The following is a 21,482-nucleotide window of genomic DNA, read 5'->3' as shown; positions in this document are numbered from 1 at the left end:
GGCTAACGTTGACCGCAGTCTTTCACCACTAGAAGGCAGCACTCAAACACTCACAGCAACTGATTCTTGTTTCAGTTCTGAAATTTGGGCTAAAAGATTGTCAGAATTAAATAACAGATGTCTAGTTTTACTCACAATCTCATCAAGAGGTCTGTTTTTTGTAAAGAATGTCCATTTTCACAATCTATATTTGATCAAATCCACAATTATTTTTCAAACATTAAAGGCTCAAAGGAAGGAAGGAAGGAAGGAAGGAAGGAACAAAAACCTTGTTGAAAGTGTACAAACACTGCTGGATCTTACGGATGTCATGGTGATGATCTAATATATCCCTGTAAATTTTGTCAACAGGTGTTCAGTGTTTCCACTTAAACATTCACTTGTAATTCTGTTCTGCACCAACAGCCTAATATCGGTGGTAAACGTGACTTTATTTAAGAAAAAAAACAAACAAACAAACAAAAAAAACTTCATCCTGATTACAAGTCGACTTTCAAAATGTGAGTAACTTTATGCTGAAGCTGTCATTTCAATGTGATTATGTGATCTTCTGAGTGAAACGTGATCCCAGGAATACAAAACTCACCATTTCTAAAATGACCACTGACCGTGACTTTTCAAAACACTAACAAAAAATATTCTGAGCGCTTGAAAAAAAATACTGGACTGAAACAAATGCACTGCTTGTGTAGATATAACTCTCTGACATACTGGCGGCCTTGATTTTCCCTGGTTCCGGATAGCTTTCACTGGGGGCCTTGGTTCGGGATGTAGTGCTCAATTCACCAGTCCAGTATCTGGATGTAAGACAAACCTCAGAAGCTTCTTTCTTCTGTATTATTTTCCCCAAACTTCTCTGTAGCAGTGCTGGTGAAGAACAGCAAACAGCTACGTAAAGTCCAAATTTAATCAGCTGAACGCCGACATGGCCCACTGTTTGATGTCAGTGGGGCATTGTGGATACTTCTGCAGGGCCTCCATGATCTGGCTGTGGTCTAGCATGAGCCTCATCAGCTGGTATTCCCTCTGTGTTTTGGCTGAGGGGCCATCGACCGGCCGGATGAGCTCCAGCTGCTGCAGGTGTTCAAAGGCCTGAGGATGAGGAAGAGGTCTTTAAATTTGCCATTTTTATATACAAATAAATATATAAATCTCTCTTAAAGGTGTCTTCCCATTGGGGCTGGACAACCTCTCAAACAGCATATAAAGTAGCATAGGACTCTTTAAAAGCTTTATACAGACCTTCATGATGACAGGCGGGTCAAAGTTGTACATGGAGTTGGACTTCCTCTGCAGGAACTTCTTAAACTCTAAAAACAACATGTCAAACTAATTATGTACACTGGCTGATGTCTGATTGTTTTTAGCATCAGGACTAAACCTTTTTCCTTGATGACTTGTGTTTTTCCTTTATAAGCTCTTTTTTTTCGCATATTTGCACAAGTACTATAAAACTAAAAGCCACTTTTCCAATGTCATCTTGAACAGCTCTCCTGTGTCACTATTGTGTTGTGAGATTTTTTTCTTTCGTCCATCATTAAAACGTCAAAACAAACCAAAAACTACACGCAGCGTCCTGTCGTACCGTTGTGAACCATCTGGAGGTTGAACGGCTCTCCTTCATAAACGTCATTGAGGTGTTTCATGGCGATGACAAGGCACAGCTCCAAGATGGACAGACCTAGAGAGAGAAAAGCAAACAAATATAAACACATGGACTTAGTGGAGAGGTCTACGTGTGAAGACATTTCTCTCTGGATTTTGTTTTTACCGTGGAGCATATTAGCTTTGGTGTCTGCAAAACATAGTCTGCTGGCCTCCAGCAGGTCTGCAGGTTTGATGGCAGGTTTAGATACAGACACGCGACACAGACACAACATCTGGAAGTAAAAACAGAAGAATCAAACTGTAGATACTTTACATGGAGAATGAATCTTAAATAAAAGGATAATGATGGTTTTGTACCAGCAGCATGTGCATTGAACGGAAGTCTTTGCTGGAGTTGAAGTGTCTCTGTAAAACATCCTCAACCGATTTGTCTTTAACCAGAGTCTGAATAAAAGAAAACATAAGAAATAATAAATAAAATGTGATTAATGCTACAAGCTGCCTTTTAGTTTCTGTAAAATCAGACCACTGGTGTAGCAGATATGGACCTTAAGTACAGGTGCATCTCACAACATTAGAATGTTGTGAAAAAGTTATTTTTTCCCCATAATTTAAGTTAAAAAAAATTAACTTTTAATATACTCTAGATTCAATAAAGTGCAATATTCCAGGCCTTTTTTGTTATAATCCTGATGATTACGACTTACAGCTCATGGAAATAAAAAATCCATATCTCAAAATATTAGAATGGAATAAAGAATGTCTAATACAGAAATGTTGACCTCTGAAAAGTTGAAAAGTTCTGAAATAGGTTTATTTCTGCTCTCAGTACTTGGTCAGGACTCCTTTTGCATGAATTATTACATCAATATGGCATGTCATGGAGGGAATCAACCTGTGGCTCTACTGAAGTGTTATGAAGCCCAGGTTGCTTTGATAGCTGCCTTCAGCTCGTCTGGATGGTTCGTCTGCTGTCTCTCATTTTCCTCTTATAATATGCCAGAGATTCGCTGCGGGGTTCAGGTCAAGTGAGTTTGCTGGCCAATCAAGCCCAGTAACACCATGGTCAGCAAACCAGTTCCTAGTGGTTTTGGCCCTGTGGGCAGGTGACAGGTCCTGCTGGAAAAGGAAAGCAGCATCTCCATAAAGCTTGTCAGCAGATGAAAGCATGAAGTACCCTAAAATCTCCTGGTAGACACTGCATAGATTCTGGACCAAGACCAGCTGATAACATGGCACCCCGAATCATCACTGACTGTGGGAACTTCACACTGGATTCTGTACCTCTCCACTCGTCCTCCAGACTGAGACCTGAATTTCCAAATTAAATGCAAAATTTACTTTCATCTGAAAAGAGGACTTTGGACCACTGAGCAACGGTTCAGTTCTTTTTCTCCTTAGCCCAGGTAAGACACTAGCAATGTAACACCTGTAGGTCATTTCCTGGACTCCTCTGTGCTTGGTGGATCTTGATGCACCGAGTCCAGCCTCAGTCCCCTCCTTGTGAAACTCCACCAAGTTCTTGAATCTGCTTTGCTTGACATACCTCTGAAGGCTGCAGTCGTCCCTTTTGCTTGTGCACCTTTTCCTTCCACACTTTAAACCTTCCAGTCAGCTTTCCATGAACATGCTTTGATCCAGCCCTTTCAGCAGTGACCTTCTGTGGCTTCCCTCCTTGTAGAGGGACTCAATGAGTGTCTTCTGGACAACTGTCAAGTCACAAGTTTCCATGATTGTGGTTGTGGGTACTGAACCAGACTGAGAGATTAAAGGCTCTTCTCATGTCAACATTTCTGTATTGTACATTCTTTATTCTAATATTTTGAGATATGGAGTTTTAATTTCTATGAGCTGACAGCCGTAATCAAAGATTAAAACTAAAAAAGGTTTGAACTATTATACTAACATTTTCACAGTATTCTAATTTTCTGAGATGCACCTGTATAGCGCCTCCTCCAGGTCAATCTGTGGTATTTTAATGCAAGAACTAGAAGACCAACACTAAAACAGAAACCCCAGGTTCAGACATACTCTTCTCTGATTTGAGATCTCTAGACTGAGCCGAGATCATTTCACTGATTTCACCTTTACGCTGGTGTTCCAGTCCTGAGCGAAGCTGTCGTCGGGGAAGTTGTGCAGCAGGCTAAGCTGGATTCGGACCCGCTCCAGGTACTGAGGGAACGTCAGGCTGCTCAGCAGGTGGATCTGACGGTGGGAGAACCTCGACTTCACCCGCTTCTCCAACAGCTCCAGAACATCCTAGATGCAAATGACCACAAAAAAAGCATTAAAGCAAAACTCCACCAGCCTTATCTTGAAAGGTTGGGAGGACTGAGCGAGGCCCACCAGTCTGCAGGTAAGGCCGACCACAGCAATGGGAGCCTGGGCAGACTGGGAGACGTCAAACAGGTTGTAGAGCAGCGTCTGGTTCTTATGGTGGGCAAACAGGTCGAACTCATCCAGGACGAACAACACCGGGCTGCTGCTACTGCGATCACCTGGTGTGAAACCCAAACAGCAACCGTAGGTAACACTCAAAGCATAAACCACACCTTTATGGTCTTTAACTGAGATGATTCCATTTGAAAAACTGCATTATCAGTTTTCTAACCTTTCTTCAGCGCCTCCAGCAAGAAAGCCATATTCTCTGCAAAACTTCCCTGAAATGAAGCAGAAACAGGTTTTCTGGAACCGTTTCATTTCAACATTTGTGACAAAACTGTTGATAAAACTCTTTCCAGATAACTTACAAACACTTTGTCACCGACAACGTTTTCCAGGTGGAGTTGCCGCGTTATTTCTTTTAGAGCTATTCTGTCATCAGTCTGCAGGAGACCTACAGCAAAAAGACAAATGTGATTACCTGTACTCAAAGACATTTTTAATAAATAATAATAAAGTAAGGCTGCACAAAGACATCTATGAATCCATGTGCATTTAGAAACAGTAGATTCACTGGTTGAATATCTTCTATGGCCACAGGAAAGAACAAATCCAGAAATGAGAAATCTAAGAAGTAAGTAAATAAGTGTTTACGTTCTCAAATTCTGAATAAATAAAACTGGGTTTGGTGAGAAATCAGTACCATTGAGATGAACCTGTAGCAGGTTTTTTTGCACTTCTTTTTCCTCCAGCAGATCTCTCAGCACACACTTCAGCAGCTGCAGACACATAAACACAAACAGGTAGGACAATACAACCCCTCGCAGGATTTTAAAACCAATTCCTTCTTGTTTCAGCCATTTTTAACCCATAAGCACATAAGCAGCATGGGTTCTGGCAGTTTAGGCTCACCATTGTTTTTCCTGCCCCCCTGGGGCCGACGATTAGCACCGAGTTACTCTCCCCGTGGACGGCAGTGCGCTTCAGCAGCTCCAGGAGGTGTCTGAAAATACAGTGCTTTGACTACAATACCCATAATGCATAATACTAATATCAGTAATAATGTGTTATTTCGTAAAAGATACATTTTTGTTTTTTGTACTCTACTTAAGTGTCAGTAAAGTTTATGCAGTTCTCAGCTCCATGTAACGAGTGCAAATGACTAAATCCTCAGTCTTTGCAGGTGGATTTCTCTACCTGCTGCAGAGAGCAACACCGGGGATACTCGTGTTGTGTCCAAGTAAGCTGGGAACTGGAGCTTTTCCAGCCTCCAAAGTGGGACAGTGCTGTCAGCCGGGTAAGACTGAACTGGGTCAGTGAAGCTCACACCAAGTCCCCGATCGTCTCTTCATTACAGATGACAATCCTACAACAGCTTCTATTTAAACATTCAAGGATTTCTGAATCATATCTTCATCTTGCCCCTTCTAACTATACCACATCCCTCTCTAAAGAAGAGACCTGTAAATTACCCACATTTATATCTAAACTAGAGCTGAAGCACAAAATTCATCTGCAACTATTCTGATATTCTTTCTAGCAAAAATGACAAAAAGTCTATGGTTCCATTTGATCAAAATGAAATAAACCCACTTGTGTTGAGCTTCCACTCCCTCCGGCCTGTCAGGGAGCTGCTGATGGCAAAGCCGCTCCCTTAAGATCTCCTGAACCTGAACAAATCAGAGTAACACAAATTATCATGTGCTTGCCAGCCAGACGCTCATATGTATGTAAATAATCGTGAAGAACAGTCATCTCTCTATTGACATAAACAAGTTAGAAGAGAATAACTGATACGAACCTGTGTGATGCATTCCCCTACTGGCAAATGAGCATCTTTCATCTTCCTCTTACTCATTGTCCCTCTAAGCTGCAAAACACTTTGTGTATTGATTAGACTGCCTGATGTGTGGTGCCCAAAATGTGCAGCAGGGGCTTCAAAGGGTCCTTATTGACATTCCAAGAAAATGACAACTACTTTAGTATGTTTTTATCTTATTAAGCAGCATTACAATATGAAATAGTAATTATATCACAATTACTTTCTAGGCTCCAGTTTTACTTTCTGCCCACTTAACGATCTCGTCACCAACAGTACTGAGCTACAACTCTGAACATACAAAGTGGTTTCAATGAGCCCCTTAGTCCTGGACTTCGACAAGTTGACACCAAACTCCAATCCAGTATTCGTCAAAACACTTTAATGCCGCTTAGTGACATACGTGAGTTAACGTTGTAACGTTTAACAAGGTCTATCATACATGAGGATAACCCAGCCTTCAATTCGGCATATAGTTAATGTAACAAGAAACATCTAACGTTATTTAAATACAATTTCCACTTTAATAACTTCCCCGGAGGTGTGTTTACATATATTATAAAATACCTGAAAGTGACTCGTAATTATTCAGAAGCAGTCGCAAACTGTATTCAATACTATATTAATATTTGCCGTCAAGCAAGGAGGAACTAATCTGTCATAATTTAAGAATGGAGTTTGGTCTCACTTTCTCTCCACGCTGAAAGTAACGTCACCGGGGCTCGTTAACTGCGCGCCGAAGAGGCAAACTACAACAGCAACAAGCTTTATCTTAACGAGCTAAGCTTACTCAGAGTATGTGTTACATTGACGTTAGTCTGCCTACAAATGTATATACATATAATAATAACGACACATACCAAGGGAAACCAAAGTACCAAGAGGTCCGAATCTTCGCGGGAATACTGCTCTGACGACTGCAATGACGACTTCCTGCTTTGACTGAACGGACTCTACGGCTCTGATTGGCTGAGGCTGTCAGATACAGTATGTGTATCACAGTTGCTCTACACAACAACAACAACAACAACAACAACAATAATAAATAACTGCAAATGGCAGTGTATGCATCCACTGCTGAAAACAGTATTTACTGCTATTTGAGTTAACTTTTAGCCTACTAAAAACTACAGTGCCCATGCATTTTAAGAAACTACTGAGACTTAAAAAACCCGACATATTTATATGCTTACTTTATAAACAAAATTAAAAAACGACTATTTATTTGTCTAGAAACATATTTGAAATGGCCATATCTTATCCAAATCCATATCCAAATGTTTAAGCCTATATATCCTACCTCCCACCTCCTTAATCTTTTTCAGACAAACAAAATCTAGTCAGGATTCATTAGATATATATATTAAGTGTACTTAATTGAACAAACTTTTATTTTAGGAAACATCTGTGTAATTCTGACAAACTCTGAAGGTGTGATGTATAGCATTTTTAAATGACACTGACTGCCCTTACACAGGCAATTATATGTAATTATGAATGGATTTATTTAAATCTGTAAAGCCATAACTGCCACCACTGCTCTGATCTCGATAAAATTAGGAGGCAATGGTTCATCTGAATGGCTCATGGGTTGCCAGCATAACAACATCTTTTACTCATTCACAATGATGATGAAGCTTTCGAGGTACTTTTGGTTGACTGGTGATAATAAAAAAACCACCAGTTATCCATCCACCAGATATCTCGCAAATCGACTCCGCTCACATTTACCCTGTCACATTATTCTAAAATACAACTCACACTCTCCACTCACATGTTTGCCCTTAAAAATACATGAAGAGGTCCTTTTACAGCTGCCAAATACACTGAATTCATTTAACGACTCCTCAGGTTTGACCTTAAGACAAAATTCAAGCATTTGCACCCGGAGCTGCATCTTATCTGTTTTTTCAGATGATTGAACTCTGAGGGAAATTATCTGTTTTTGCTTCAGTACTACTATCTTTTATATTTTCACATTTTTACCCACTTAAATTTTAGCATTATTTTATAATGGTTGATGAAATGCTAAACAGGTGATAGAGCAGGCGTTAAAAGTCTTAATGTGATACTTTCAAATTAATCAAATTAATTATTCACATTAGTACAATTTGCGGCTAATAGTCAAACAATCTTGTTGGCACAATATGCCTCATTAATATGACACAATATCTCCAAGCTATTAGCAAAATATTTTTTCTCCCCTGTTAATAGGATTATTATTAGTGAGTTTCATTACATTAACAAGGGTGTGATTTTTTTATAGCCCTGACAAGGAATGTGTATTTCTGTTGTATTTAATACTAAGGTTCGTGTATTTTGGTTTTGCATGTTTTAGCAATAGTGCAGAACAGATACACTTTATATTTTCATTTTTAAATTAATATTTATTTTCATGCATGCAGCCATTGGTTTCTATTCACCTTGATACAATACATATTTAATATGTACAGAATTTAAACAATAGTTTGTAGGCTATGTAATCCATCACACATGCTTTATTATAGATATTACCATGTAATACCGGTAATAATCATTAAGAGATAAAAAAAGTCTTAACTTTTAATGATCCTTTATCTTGTTCAGCCTGTCTCCTTCTGTTATACAGACTTAGAAAAAAATATCTGTTTTTTTATGTTTTTTCCAGTCTGTCTCACTGAACTGGTTGAAAATATGTTAAATGAAAACCTTTGTTGGACTGCTGGTACATATATAAACACCAATTCAAGATACACTAAACCATAACGATTTTATAAAAAGGAACATCACAGCAGAGGAGAAAATATTATCCGCTGTGGTCTACCCATAATTACTTCAATTTTAACATGACTGTTATATTAGTATTCATTTGAAATGTCTTGCCAAGCCTTTTCACCCTGCCAAAAAGTGTCAACATTTCTGCACAATTTTAGCATCGATCATCAGCTGCTTTAATGCAGAAATGATTTGGATTTGCCTTAGCCATCAGATATCAGTGGATCCCTTATAATAAGAAAGATACAGGTTGATAATCACAGCGTCCATTATCTTGTATTCTGTCACATTACTAAATAGGGTGACCAGATGAGAAAGGGTAAAATCCGAGACCGGTGGGGGGGGCTATCGGTACATTGAGTGTCAATGAACATTAACACACGTGAAAATCAAAACACAACGCTAAAATGTATTATTTTTCTTCATGAAGTCACCTGTCTATTATTAGGAAATACACATCTGTGGATGTAGGTAAGTCATGATCTTTTACCTAATTTTTATATTTATTTTATTCATGTCATCAGTGCAGTGTCACATCTGTCTGCGCAACGCGCGTGTCAGATCTCTCCGCCGTGCACTTTCCCTGTCGTCGCGACAGTAACGTCCACTAACTACAAGAAAACAAAAAGGGGAAAAGAGCCAAGTGTTACTTTGTGGGTATAACAACGCTGTTGACACAATTTAAAGATAACCTGCAACCCCTGCTGGAGCAAGAAAACTATACAACGATAAGTAGGCCTATTTAATGTTTAATTGGGCTATAATCAAAACTCATGTTAGGTCTCATTTTCGGGACAAACCGGAAAGGGGTCGGGACAACTGCTCGTAATTCGGGACTGTCCCGGATTTTTTGGGACGTCTGGTCACCCTATGACTAAAGTCAAATAAGGGAAATAACAGATACATGAACTTTTCTTCATTTTGCCCCAGGAACCCTGGAGAGCCCCAGACCCCTCTGTGGGAACCATTAGAGAGAAGCCCACCCACATATCCAGTTGTTCCTCGTTCTTTTTATAGTTTTATTCTAAACTTTTGCCATGCAGAGGTTATGTGTCTGAGCTCTGGAGGTAACGTGCATCACCTCCCATCTGGTGGCTGCTCCTGCCGCGCAGGCGCAGTGCGGCTCTCCATCATTTCCAATATCCCAGTGTAGGAGAACCAGCAGAGCCACAGAACTAATGGGTAGGCTTCTTATTTTTAATTTTTCAAAGGTCAGAAACGTACTATTGCTCGGCCATTTCACTGTTTCAGTGCCGGTATGCATTCGCCGGGATGCCCGGGTAAGAACGGACTATTTACGGTTTGATTTGACGCAGACAGAAACGTTGGTGCCTGAAAAGCGTCTCTCTCTCTTCTTCTTCGCTCTCTCTCTGCAAACGCATCGGGTTTGCACGGCTGTTACCTAGCATGTAGCATGCTAAGCTAACCCGTGCTAACTCGGCCTGGCCATGGCCTTGCCTTGCCTGGCCCCTTGGCGTAACCTAAGGCGGGCCTATCTGCTTTTCACTTCGACATTTTAAAGTCGGAACTTGGGTTTTGGGTCCTCAACATGCAGGGGTCCGGTTACGGTTCGCCAATAAAAAGCTAAAACGTTATTAGCGTAGCCGAGCTCGCCCTCTAATTCATTTTTGTTACAACAAGCTAGCTGTCTCAGCTAACTAACGGTAGCTAGACAGCTGACGCTTGGCATGTTAACCCTCAGCTAGTTCAGTTGCTGTTTCCAATGCATCAAACAGCACAGTGAGACTGATTTCGCTTGTTGACACGGTCACTTTTTTTTTTTTTTAACGCGGAGGCCCACAGACGATGGAGTTTCAGCTGCACGTCTCGCCCTGTGACTAACTAATGTTAAACAACCTTTAACGCCAGACGGCCGTCTCTAAAACGTTAATAAAGCAAACACTTGGCACAGTTGGTAGGCAGCCTGGCTAATGTTCACCAAGCTAATTGGCTATTATCTAACGCTCAGGCAACTGTGGTTGCTTTGGTAATGTACACAAGCGGTTGTCATGTTCTCCAGTTTTAGGGGGGAGAAAGTCTTGTCATGGAGCTAGCGACGTAGCCAACTTGATTAGCTGTCAACTTTGAAGGCTGCAGCAAAACAATATGGCTAATTCACCCCTAAAGCTAGCCTTAGCCAACTCAATGGAGTTACAGCGAGATTTAAATGCTAGGCTGAGAATTAATGGATTTAATCTAGCCAGGTACTGAGAGAGCAGTGGTGGATATTCTGTGGTTCAGTGTGAGGAGACCAGGACATTCTACTGTACCATTTTGATGTTGCACAGTTTGGGTCTAACGTTAATACCTTTAAAAAAAAAAAAAATCATGCCTAGGATTGTTACTCAAACAGTAAATGCTTTGTGCAGGGAACTGGTATTGCTACCTCTCCACTCTTGCTTTATTTAACTGCATATTACAAACCCTGTTCACTTTAAGACTAAATGCATTTTTATAGATTAGATATGCAGATCTCAATGCACTAAATATTCAGAAGTAGTTAAGGACATTTATGACTATAGACATACCCTGGACTGCCTAGTCAACCTTTTATATTACTTCCCAAACACTGCCTCTATTCAAGGTGACATATAGTAGAGCCACAGTCCTCTAATTTACCTGTGTCTGATCATGAATGTTCCACTGAATGCACCTGATTGTAATTTCTGATTCTTGGTGTAGCCTGCCTGTCTTCTGCCAGCTGGATCTAAACACCTCTGCAAATAACATACATGATGTATAGTGTGTGACAAAATAACGTAGACCTTAAATCTCACTGAGACATGAGGCACATTCAGGCTCAGACAAAAATGTCTTTTTAGGTTGCGCTGGACTGAGAACGTGTTCCCATGATTTTAATGTTCTGACAAAGCGTATCCTCTCACTTTTTATCTCTTCTAATTCACTTTATTTGTTTGGCACTCAGCAAAGAATTAAGGCTTCTGGTTGGTAATTTACTGTACTCCAAATGCTGGTAAAGATTTTGTTGTGTTCTCCTACAGTCATCGTTTAAGGGTTTTGTTCTGATCTGAATCATGAGGTGAAGTTCACCGGCTGCTGTACCAAGCTAGGAGATAAAAAGTTTACTTTTCTTGTTCTGGTCAGGATGAGTCAGGACAATTTAGAAAGGGATTGTGGGTTGGATAGACCTTCATGAGTTGAGTTAATTCCAGACATTAAGCTCCAGTGATCACTTCAATAAATAAAGAGCTGTTAGGATGCAGTCAATTTACTGTAAAATAACAAAATGTACCAAATATCACAATATGAACCACTTAAGAGACATAAGAGAAAGACAAATACTTCTTGACCATGTAATTAAATGCACACAAGCTACTTTGTCTGATCATATTCTTTCAAATTTAGACATTGAGATGTAACATTTTCATTTACATAAGCTGCCATCCTTAATGGTAAATTCAGTAACTCAAGAGCCTTTGGCTGGGGTTCCACTTGTCATTGTGATCTGAGGTCTTATCTAAAACATTTTCTCCTTACTGGGACTGCATTGCTATAAGTCTACTTTATTTATGTCTTTTTCTGCATTACCCTTTCCCCGAGTCCTCTTCTTGTTCCATATGCTGCTTGTATGAAGTTGAAGACTGGATTGAGTCCAAACTGTGTAGCATTCCCATCACATGCAAGGTTGTTTTGCGCCAAAACGCTAATAAACTTCCTGTGGTGCTGTATCTTTTCCTCAGTGTTATGTTGGGGAGGAAAATGGGAAATAATTTAGATTTTTGTTGATTGCTTTCACCTAGTAGAATAGGTCATATTTACTTTCTTAGATGCTACAAAATATATGACACTATTTTTGCAGTCGGGTCCCAAGTCGTGGACATTGGCGACTCTGCAGTTACGTTGTCAGGCTCCATGTTACTCTCTTTGTCATTTATTAAGGATTAGGGACAGTCCTGCCCAACAACATTTGTCATGGCAAAACAATAATGACAACAACAGCACACGCTGAGGACATGGTGGAACATTTTATTATAGGATTCAATTCAGGATCCTTTTCCATATTTATTTCCAAAATGAATAGCTGATTTGACCAGGTGATTAAAAACGTTTCATTGAATTACCAATTGTAACCATCGTCTCTTGAGTCACAGGAGTCGTCAGGCTTTGGCACTAAAATGCTCCAGAAGGACAAAAACTGTGTTCAGCTGCTGCACAATAATTGATCACATTTCACAATTTCCCTTTTTGTTTATGCTAGCAGCAATTGCAGAACATCTTAAAGGTCTAATATCTAATCGCTGTTATGCCTTCTTGGCCCTTAACCTAACTCGTACATGATCCATGGTTGTTTGTACTAGCAATGTGCACTCATCAAAGCTTGTGCGTATTTGGATATGCTATTTGTTGTAATTTTGTTGGATCTAATCCTCTTATAAATATTGTTTTCAGCCTGCTCTTGGCCCTATCAGCTCTACATACATTTCAGCAGTATACCACTTACAATTACAAACGGTTCTACTCTGTCTCTTGAAGTGCAGTGAAGCTTCATATTGCTGGTGCCATTGCAACTAGTCATTGGAAGAGAAATCTGCATTAATGCACACAATTTGCATGACATTTGATGCCGGGTATGCCGTTAAAGCTGAAATATATCAGCTTTGTTTGTTTTAATCTTCCAGAGAAAGTCAATCGGCAATAGTTTCACCAGTTCACCGGTATCTAAAGTATTTGTTGTATTGCTAAGTCCAATTTTATTTGTTAACTTAAATTGGACATCTGTGGCATAGGTTTTGATTTATAACTCAACACCCGTTTATGGCACTCCTGCAACACCAGACAGATGTTTCGTACGTGACCAGGCCATATTATGTTAAAGTTAAATCCCCCACAATAACAGTGACATTTGTCATTCACTTTGAGATATGATATGATGGTGGGCTATGCACGTGTTTGTATAACTGAAGTCATCCGGGTAACTTATAGGCTATTTCACCTTCTTTCATTACTGAATAGAGGAATACTCGGGTGCAGTAACCGTGTCTACGTTAGGAGTGGGAATCTCTGGGCACCTCACAATTCGATTATGATTCAGAGGGCTGCGATGCGATTTAGAAAATGATTATCGAGGCATAATTTTCTTCTATACAGGATCTCTGGATAATTACAAAGCATTTAATTTGCGCATTAAAATCGAAAAAAGAAACATCTCCTAATTAGCTTAAAAGGACTAGTTTGCATCCCTAATTTATTTCACTAACCTCATCTCCATGATCCCTGATTTCTTTAACAACCAGTTATCAGACTCCTCTGAAAACTGAAATATAATTATCAGTATGTACAGGATGTATACAGGACAGAGGTTTACATCAGTTTAGTCTAAGATTGTACCAGATGTTCTCAACCCTTGACAAGTAGGTAAGTTAGTAATGACATACAGCTGAGCTAATCAAGGTTACTTCGTTACTAATTTAACTAACGTTATAAGCAGCCAAAAACGTGCTGTGCAGGGGAGATGTTAGCTAGCCCTAACCACCTTTACTTTTCCAGCAGTTGGAGAAACTACGTACTTCTATTAACATATACACTGTGACCTGGACTGCACATTTACTACCAGACTGAAACTTACTGCTAATATTTTCCTCCGCTAACTTTCATCGTCATGTTCTGCCCCTCGCTCTCTCTCTTTCGCTCAGCCTCACTCGTACACACACACACACACACACACATATACAGAGAGCTGCCAAGCGCTGAGTGTTAACATGCTCACACAGTGCGTGAGTTAAAATCATTACTTGCGCATTGATATTAATGATTGTGTGACATTTAAGTAGGGAGGTTATTCATGCCGCAGCGGTGGTGTGCCAAATACAGGGGTGGTCTCTGTTATGTGCACGCTATAGACCATCCAGGCGCTGCACTTCGCGAGTTCCACTTTTTGCGTTTTGTCAACATTATGTTATCAATTAACATAAATAGTCGATTTTTTTGACCCTTGTTAATAAAGTCAGAATCTTCCACGTCCGCATCGCGATGCATCTAAGAATCAATTTATTTCTCCCACCCCTAAGTCTTGAGTTTATCCATTTACTGAGATAGAGAGCGGGGGTCATGGCGAGCAGAGGTTTTCAGTGGTCCAGGTGTGCGTTACTCAAAAGGTGAAGACTACTGAGAGTCTCTGCAACTTCCTTAACGTTGTCTCCATGATCAGCCATCTCCACTGGCATAAGCAGTTAGCAGGAACAAGCAATCTAAGCTGATGACTTGTTTCCACCACATCTATAGCCCCAATCTGATCTGTAGCCCCAATATTTAATTACAAATGCAAAAAGGCCAAAAATGTAATCTTAAAAAAGATCACCCTGCAGTAAAAGGTTACAGATTAGCAGTTTCTCATATGTAATTTGTACATGGTAGGCTGGTTCTAGAGTGTCAGGAAATGGTGGGGGAGAAATATGCAGTAAAATGGTAAGAGGTGAGATCTAAATTTGTGCCTTCACATTAGCAAGGTGGCAGATTTAGGGAGTGTTTCTTTGCCAAAGGTTGAGATGGAAACATTTGGCTAAAACACCTATGTCATTTCTAATCAAAATGTCTTTGATTTGAATCTGGTCCAGGATTTTTTGCTGCACATTACTCCCTTCTCTTCTTATCCTTCCTGTCTCTGATTTGAACAAACAAAAAAGACTAAATACCAAATAGAAACCTTTAAAAATGGAGGTGTCACTGTAAACGGCTACTCTGTACTAAGCTGAAAAACAGGACGTTTCTTCTTTTGATGTGAACACAACAATAGAAATTATGTTTTCTCTGTTGCATTTTCTAAATATGGAGTTCTGGGAAAGGAGATCTTAATGATGTGGTTCTCTGATACGAAGCTACACACCTCTCCTCCTGAGATGGTGAGGTACGTCTGTTGCTGCTGCGTATTTCCAGATAAACAGCGTACGTTTAGCTGCTGCTTCGTTTTTACTGTGCCACGGGTAGCACTAACTCCTTACCTCTCTTCCTCTGTGGTAGTGTCACTGGGTTTGGTCTCAGCAGCTCACAGGGCAGTTATGAGTCAGCAGCAACGGCGGCTGAGAGGAGGCTTTGCATGGAGCTCCATTACTTACATACTGAATTCAGCCCCATTTACCAGCTTTGATGGGCTTCTACTAGTGTTTGAAATTCACCTTCTGCGAGTGGGGGAAAATCCACCAAAATTACTACATAAAAATTATATAGGTTTATTAGGTATCTATCAATAGTGTCATATTTTGATTATCTAATATTTCTTCATGACAATTCTGATGTCTAAATTGGTTATATCAAGTTTTAGGGAGGGTCGCGAAATATTTTCAACTTCAGAAAGGGGTCAGACTGCCAGAAAGGTTAAGAACCCCTGCATTAGTACATGTACAGTGGGTACGGAAAGTATTCAGACCCCTTTAAAATTTTCACTCTTTGTTTCATTGCAGCCATTTTCCAAAAATCAAAAAAGTTCATTTTATTTCTCAGTAATGTACACTCAGCACCCCATCTTGACAGAAAAAAACAGAAATGTAGAAATTTTTGCAAATTTATTAAAAAAGAAAAACTGAAAAATCACATGGTCATAAGTATTCAGACCCTTTGCCGTGACACTCATATTTAACTCAGGTGCTGTCTATTTCTTCTGATCATCCTTGAGATGGTTCTACACCTTCATTTGAGTCCAGCTGTGTTTGATTATACTGATTGGACTTGATTAGGAAAGCCACACACCTGTCTATATAAGACCTTACAGCTCACAGTGCATGTCAGAGCAAATGAGAATCATGAGGTCAAAGGAACTGCCTGAAGAGCTCAGAGACAGAATTGTGGCAAGGCACAGATCTGGCCAAGGTTACAAAAAAATTTCTGCTGCACTTAAGGTTCCTAAGAGCACAGTGGCCTCCATAATCCTCAAATGGAAGACGTTTGGGACGACCAGAACCCTTCCTAGAGCTGGCCGTCCGGCCAAACTGAGCTATCGGGGGAGAAGAGCCTTGGTGAGAGAGGTAAAGAAGAACCCAAAGGTCACTGTGGCTGAGCTCCAGAGATGCAGTCGGGAGATGGGAGAAAGTTGTAGTAAGTCAACCATCACTGCAGCAATCCACCAGTCGGGGCTTTATGGCAGAGTGGCCCGACGGAAGCCTCTCCTCAGTGCAAGACACATGAAAGCCCGCATGGAGTTTGCTAAAAAACACCTGAAGGACTCCAAGATGGTGATAAATAAGATCCTCTGGTCTGATGAGACCAAGATAGAACTTTTTGGCCTTAATTCTAAGCGGTATGTGTGGAGAAAACCAGGCACTGCTCATCACCTGTCCAATACAGTCTCAACAGTGAAGCATGGTGGTGGCAGCATCATGCTGTGGGGGTGTTTTTCAGCTGCAGGGACAGGACGACTGGTTGCAATCGAGGGAAAGATGAATGCGGCCAAGGACAGGGATATCCTGGACGAAAACCTTTTCCAGAGTGCTCTGGACCTCAGACTGGGCCGAAGGTTTACCTTCCAACAAGACAATGACCCTAAGCACACCGCTAAAATAACAAAGGAGTGGCTTCACAACAACTCCGTGGCTGTTCTTGAATGGCCCAGCCAGAGCCCTGACTTAAACCCAATTGAGCATCTCTGGAGAGACCTGAAAATGGCTGTCCACCAACGTTTACCATCCAACCTGACAGAACTGGAGAGGATCTGCAAGGAGGAATGGCAGAGGATACCCAAATCCAGATGTGAAAAACTTGTTGCATCTTTCCCAAAACGACTCATGGCTGTATTAGATCAAAAGGGTGCTTCTACTAAATACTGAGCAAAGGGTCTGAATACTTATGACCATGTGATATTTCGGTTTTTCTTTTTTAATAAATTTGCAAAAATTTCTACATTTCTGTTTTTTTCTGTCAAGATGGGGTGCTGAATGTACATTACTGAGAAATAAAATGAACTTTTTTGATTTTTGGAAAATGGCTGCAATGCAACAAAGAGTGAAAACTTTAAAGGGGTCTGAATACTTTCCGTACCCACTGTAGGTAGCTGGATGTGGATGTCGAGTCGGCCGACTCCTCCAAATATTTGGCATTTTAGATTCTGGCTGGTGTCGGCGATGTGTTGACGTGTCATGTTGAGTAGTTCACACATAACGACTGCCGACCGCCGATTGATTGCTGATTTACCCCCAATCACTCTACAGTATCTTAGGTGTTTTTTAACCTGGACCCTATTTTTGCATATTTTGTGTCTGTGACTAAATAGGACAATTTTTTTTATTTGGTCCAGTAGTGAGCGAAAACACTGCAGTCGGCAGCAGTGAAACAGGGCTGCAATGTTATCCTTGCGCGCAATTGCGCTTGTGCTTTTTTTTGCCACAGACTGGCTCAGATTGTTATTACAAGTTTCTGACAACATTATGGTAAAGATCTCTAAAGAGACTGAGCTTTGTTTAATATGGCTGTCATCAAAGGTACCTGAATTCATAGATAAAAATAGTAATTTTACCGTCCATATCTCGGGGGTTGTTTGTCTACCGCTGCCTCGGTCGGTTAGTTTGTTTGTGTTATTGTGTGACTTTGTTATATCAATTTGTTTATCATCTGATTATGGCTACTTGAGATCACCGATCGCTGATCTGATCGCCAGGGGGCAGTGTTATGTTGCAGCATGTCAGTGAAATGCCAGCATAGAAGAGAATGCATATTTGACAAAGGCTTATTAGCTTTAAGAGAAACCACTAAAACATCTGTAAATGCACAGTACAGTGTTTCTCACAGAATTACCATGTAACTTTGGCGCCGCGGGGGGGGGGGGCCTAACCTTCGCCAGCCCAGCTGTATTCTAACGTTAACATAGCTATCCTTATTGGCTAGGCTCCTCGCATGCTTTCTTATAACTTATTTGAAAGTGGGTCTCCGACATTTGCAGCATTGTGTTAAGAAAATAGACAGACTTAACTTCTTAACTTAAATTAATTCGTTTTTCAGTAACGTTAAACACATGGCTCCATTTCTATGGGTTTGAGAGGGAGCAAGCAGAGGTGCTGAGCGAAGCTATGCGGTGTGCGCAGCTCCACAATAAATTAGGATTTTACTCATTAAATAGTTTGGTAGTATGTGGCGGTCAGCCTTGATATTGTGGTGTGTCGTGTTGCCACAAACAAATCAATGAATGGGAAACACGGCAGTGTGGTGCAGATTGTTACAGACAGCTACAGACTGTTTTTATGTCATCTTAGTTGTGATAGTGAGTTGGTTAAAATCGCCGTAATATCGGTGCATGAAAAACCAATTGCTGATCACTCCTTCAATCGTAAATAGGTGATCCAATGGCCAATTGGAACAAGCCTGCTATCTAGTGTCTGACAATATTATGGAGGTTTCCCTGCAGAGAGACCATTGTTTTAAGAGTAAGATCCTTTTTGTTCAACCAGAAACAGTCACTATATCGCTCTCATCAAAGCTACCAGACTCCCTTGATAAAAAATAATAATTTTATTTCTCCAGCCTAACACTGCCTCGGTGAGTTTGGTGTTGGTGATGCTATCCGTCGTCTATAGGCAGGACTTGACGATTCTGATTCGACTATGTAAATCCTTAGTTGGGGACAGCCCTAGTATTTTGACGCTTCTTTGACTAGGTAAGCCGTAGAAATACACTGTTCAAAATGCAAAATAATCTACTAGGCATGTGCACTTGCACGTATTTAATTGGCCACCATGACCTTTTGCTGCTGAAATTATTAATAATAAATGTCAGATTGGACTGCATTGGATTCAATACAGTATGAGAGGGCTGGGATTAAAAGCTAGACAACAAAAACCTCATTGTGATATTCAAAAAAATAAATTTTCAATCAAGTTTCAATCTCGCAGGTCACATTGTGTCTGTTAATTAAAGTCTGTCTGTTGTTTTCCAAGTGCTGGAAAATCGAAGGCGGTTAGCGCTGGCTAACATCTCCTCTTCAGACTGCGGTCTGGAAGCTGAGCAGGACGGTTTTTTGGCTGCTAGTTCAAGGTCATTTTTTGTGATTGATCCATTGGACCAAAAATTGACCACGCTTTCTGACTCTGTGGAAAAACTTGCTGGTGACACCAAAGCACTGGATCATTGTGTCAAAACCCTTGAAGCGGACCATGCCAATGACAAAGAAAGTTTAAGCTTTCTTTGTGAGCCCTAGCGGACTTTAAGAAAATAATGGAGGAGGAAATGTCGAGCATGAAAGACAAGCTAGACAACCGAGAGAACCGTGCAAGGAGACAGAACCTGAGACTTGTGGGCTTACCGGAGGGAGTGGAGGGGAATGACCCAATAGCTTTCTTACAAACCTGGCTTCCTAAAACAGTAGGCTTGGATGAAGACCATATAGAAATTGAACGTGCTCACCGTATGTTCCAGCGATGCCCCGGGGAAAGTGGCCTCCCGCGGGCCATCGTGATCTGGCTTCTCTGCTTCTCGGACACGGTGAGGATCCTAGATGCAGCGCGTAAGAAAAGATCACTCCTCTACGGCAACTCAAAAATTATGATATTCCGAGACATGTCCACAACGCCGTATAAGAAAAGGAAAGCATTCGTCCCACTCAAAAAGAAGCTCCACAACAAGGAGAATCACCACCCCGACATATTAGCTTGATCTGCCCTGCCAACGATATGCCGACCAATTCACCTGTGCAGAGGCCATTTGGGTAAGGGTGCTCCGATCGATCGGTTACCGATCATAATTGGCCGATAATGGCTTTAGCTAGTTTGATCGGTGGGCGCTAAAAAGGCCGATAAGAAAAGCCGATCAGACGATGCAATACTCGCCAGACAAATTTTCAACAGCAGCTAAAATGTTTCACTACGCTGTCTGTTTTCAAAGTAAGCTAGCACCAAAGTCCTTCTCAGACAAGAAGGGATTAACGTGCCCACATTATCATTTAAAATTACAGTTGAGCAGCAATCAGACAAGTCGAGCAACACGCAGGAGTGATCAATGTCGCAGCTGTGCTCATCTCACTCACACGCCACCCGCAACCGGAGTTTAACAGACACAGCGCATCAGGCAGAGAGAGACTGATCCTTCAGTGTGAGTTTCCTGATGCAAATAGCGGTGCCACTCAATCAGCTGATTGCATCGCTCTCTCTCTGTTTTCGTTACAAAAACGGAGACCTTTTGCTACGTTTCCGCCTCCTGTCCAGATTAAAAAGGTGATGCAGTCGATGATCAGAAGATGTTTGTTTGAAAACGCTGCTGACCGGATGGACAAAACAGAGGACTTTATAAAACGATGACACACACTCACATTTGGCTTTGTGAGTCGATCATGCAAAGCAAAAACACGATGCTTTAAGGAGTTTTAATTTTGGTATTTTTATTCAACTATACGTACTGTGTAAATAACAGTTAGCCTAGCCTACTGTGCATGTCGCTGTATTTACTTTGCGATAACTCCCAGACTGTTTTCCGCCGCCGTCTCTCACACCCCCGTGTTACTTTCAGTAACAGTTCAACTTTGTTGTCGGTCAATGCAAAAAAAAGAAAAAAGCCTGGTGTGGTTCTTGGTCTGTATTACTTTCTTCTTTTGCTCAATCGTCTGCTACTGCGGAGTAGACCATCTGCTTCATGTTTACACTGGCACGCGCATGCCCAGTGTAGGCTACCTGAACGGCCACTAGATGTGTGTTTTCAGTCGTTCTAATATAGACAGAGATCAACTCTGATACGCAGCTAAAACGCTGCTGTGGACGGAGAAGATCGGTTTCGTTATAAAACTGTTTTAAAAACGTAGCAGTGTGGATGTAGCCTCACATTACCCCACTCCTCTCTCTACTCCTCTCATGTCAACCCTCCCGTTTTCCCCGAGATTCTCCCGTATTTTTCCGTTCTCACCCGTTATTGGTTTCCGCGTAAATCTCCCGTATATTTAACCTTTATGAAATCAAATAAAAACTTTCTGGCCCTCTTTAAAGTGTGCTAT

At 40.9% G+C, this 21,482-nt stretch overlaps 2 protein-coding genes across 4 annotated transcripts in view; one reads left to right on the top strand and one right to left on the bottom strand.

The window, feature by feature from the left end:
• Positions 1 to 410: 410 nt before the first annotated feature.
• orc4 (origin recognition complex, subunit 4) lies at positions 411 to 6,721 on the bottom strand. The gene is made up of 14 exons (XM_038722127.1): positions 6,670 to 6,721; positions 5,792 to 5,937; positions 5,584 to 5,660; positions 4,903 to 4,993; positions 4,694 to 4,769; positions 4,359 to 4,444; positions 4,220 to 4,268; positions 3,955 to 4,106; positions 3,694 to 3,867; positions 1,966 to 2,052; positions 1,772 to 1,880; positions 1,586 to 1,681; positions 1,243 to 1,310; positions 411 to 1,092 (listed from the first exon to the last, which is right to left on the bottom strand). Exons 2-14 carry the CDS (start codon positions 5,846 to 5,848, stop codon positions 910 to 912), a joined length of 1,305 nt encoding a protein of 434 aa, XP_038578055.1. The 5' UTR covers positions 5,849 to 5,937; positions 6,670 to 6,721; the 3' UTR covers positions 411 to 909.
• Positions 6,722 to 9,666: 2,945 nt separating this feature from the next.
• Positions 9,667 to 21,482, top strand: part of LOC119905256 (methyl-CpG-binding domain protein 5-like) — a 58,599-nt gene continuing 46,783 nt past the window's right edge. For all 3 annotated transcript variants that reach the window (XM_038722094.1, XM_038722084.1, XM_038722104.1), the window contains exon 1: positions 9,667 to 9,745. The gene's annotated coding sequence lies outside the window, so the exon portion shown is untranslated. The remainder of the gene's footprint in view (positions 9,746 to 21,482) is intronic.

The sequence above is a fragment of the Micropterus salmoides genome, unplaced genomic scaffold (genome assembly GCF_014851395.1).
Source record: "Micropterus salmoides isolate LMB-PRFRI ecotype aquatic unplaced genomic scaffold, ASM1485139v1 Ms_hic_scaffold_1, whole genome shotgun sequence".
NCBI classification, from domain to species: domain Eukaryota; kingdom Metazoa; phylum Chordata; class Actinopteri; order Centrarchiformes; family Centrarchidae; genus Micropterus; species Micropterus salmoides.
The sequence above is the reverse complement of the archived record's forward strand: the minus strand, read 5'-3'. Positions and strand labels throughout refer to the sequence as shown.

Excerpts from the sequence above, each read along its gene's own strand:
- orc4 (XM_038722127.1), bottom strand. The coding sequence starts at position 5,848 with ATGAGTAAGAGGAAGATGAAAGATGCTCATTTGCCAGTAGGGGAATGC. Across the intron at positions 4,269-4,358 it reads TTGTCGGTGACAAAGTGTTT|GGAAGTTTTGCAGAGAATAT; the intron begins GTAAGTTATCTG and ends GCTTCATTTCAG. Across the intron at positions 1,093-1,242 it reads ACCCGCCTGTCATCATGAAG|GCCTTTGAACACCTGCAGCA; the intron begins GTCTGTATAAAG and ends CCTCATCCTCAG.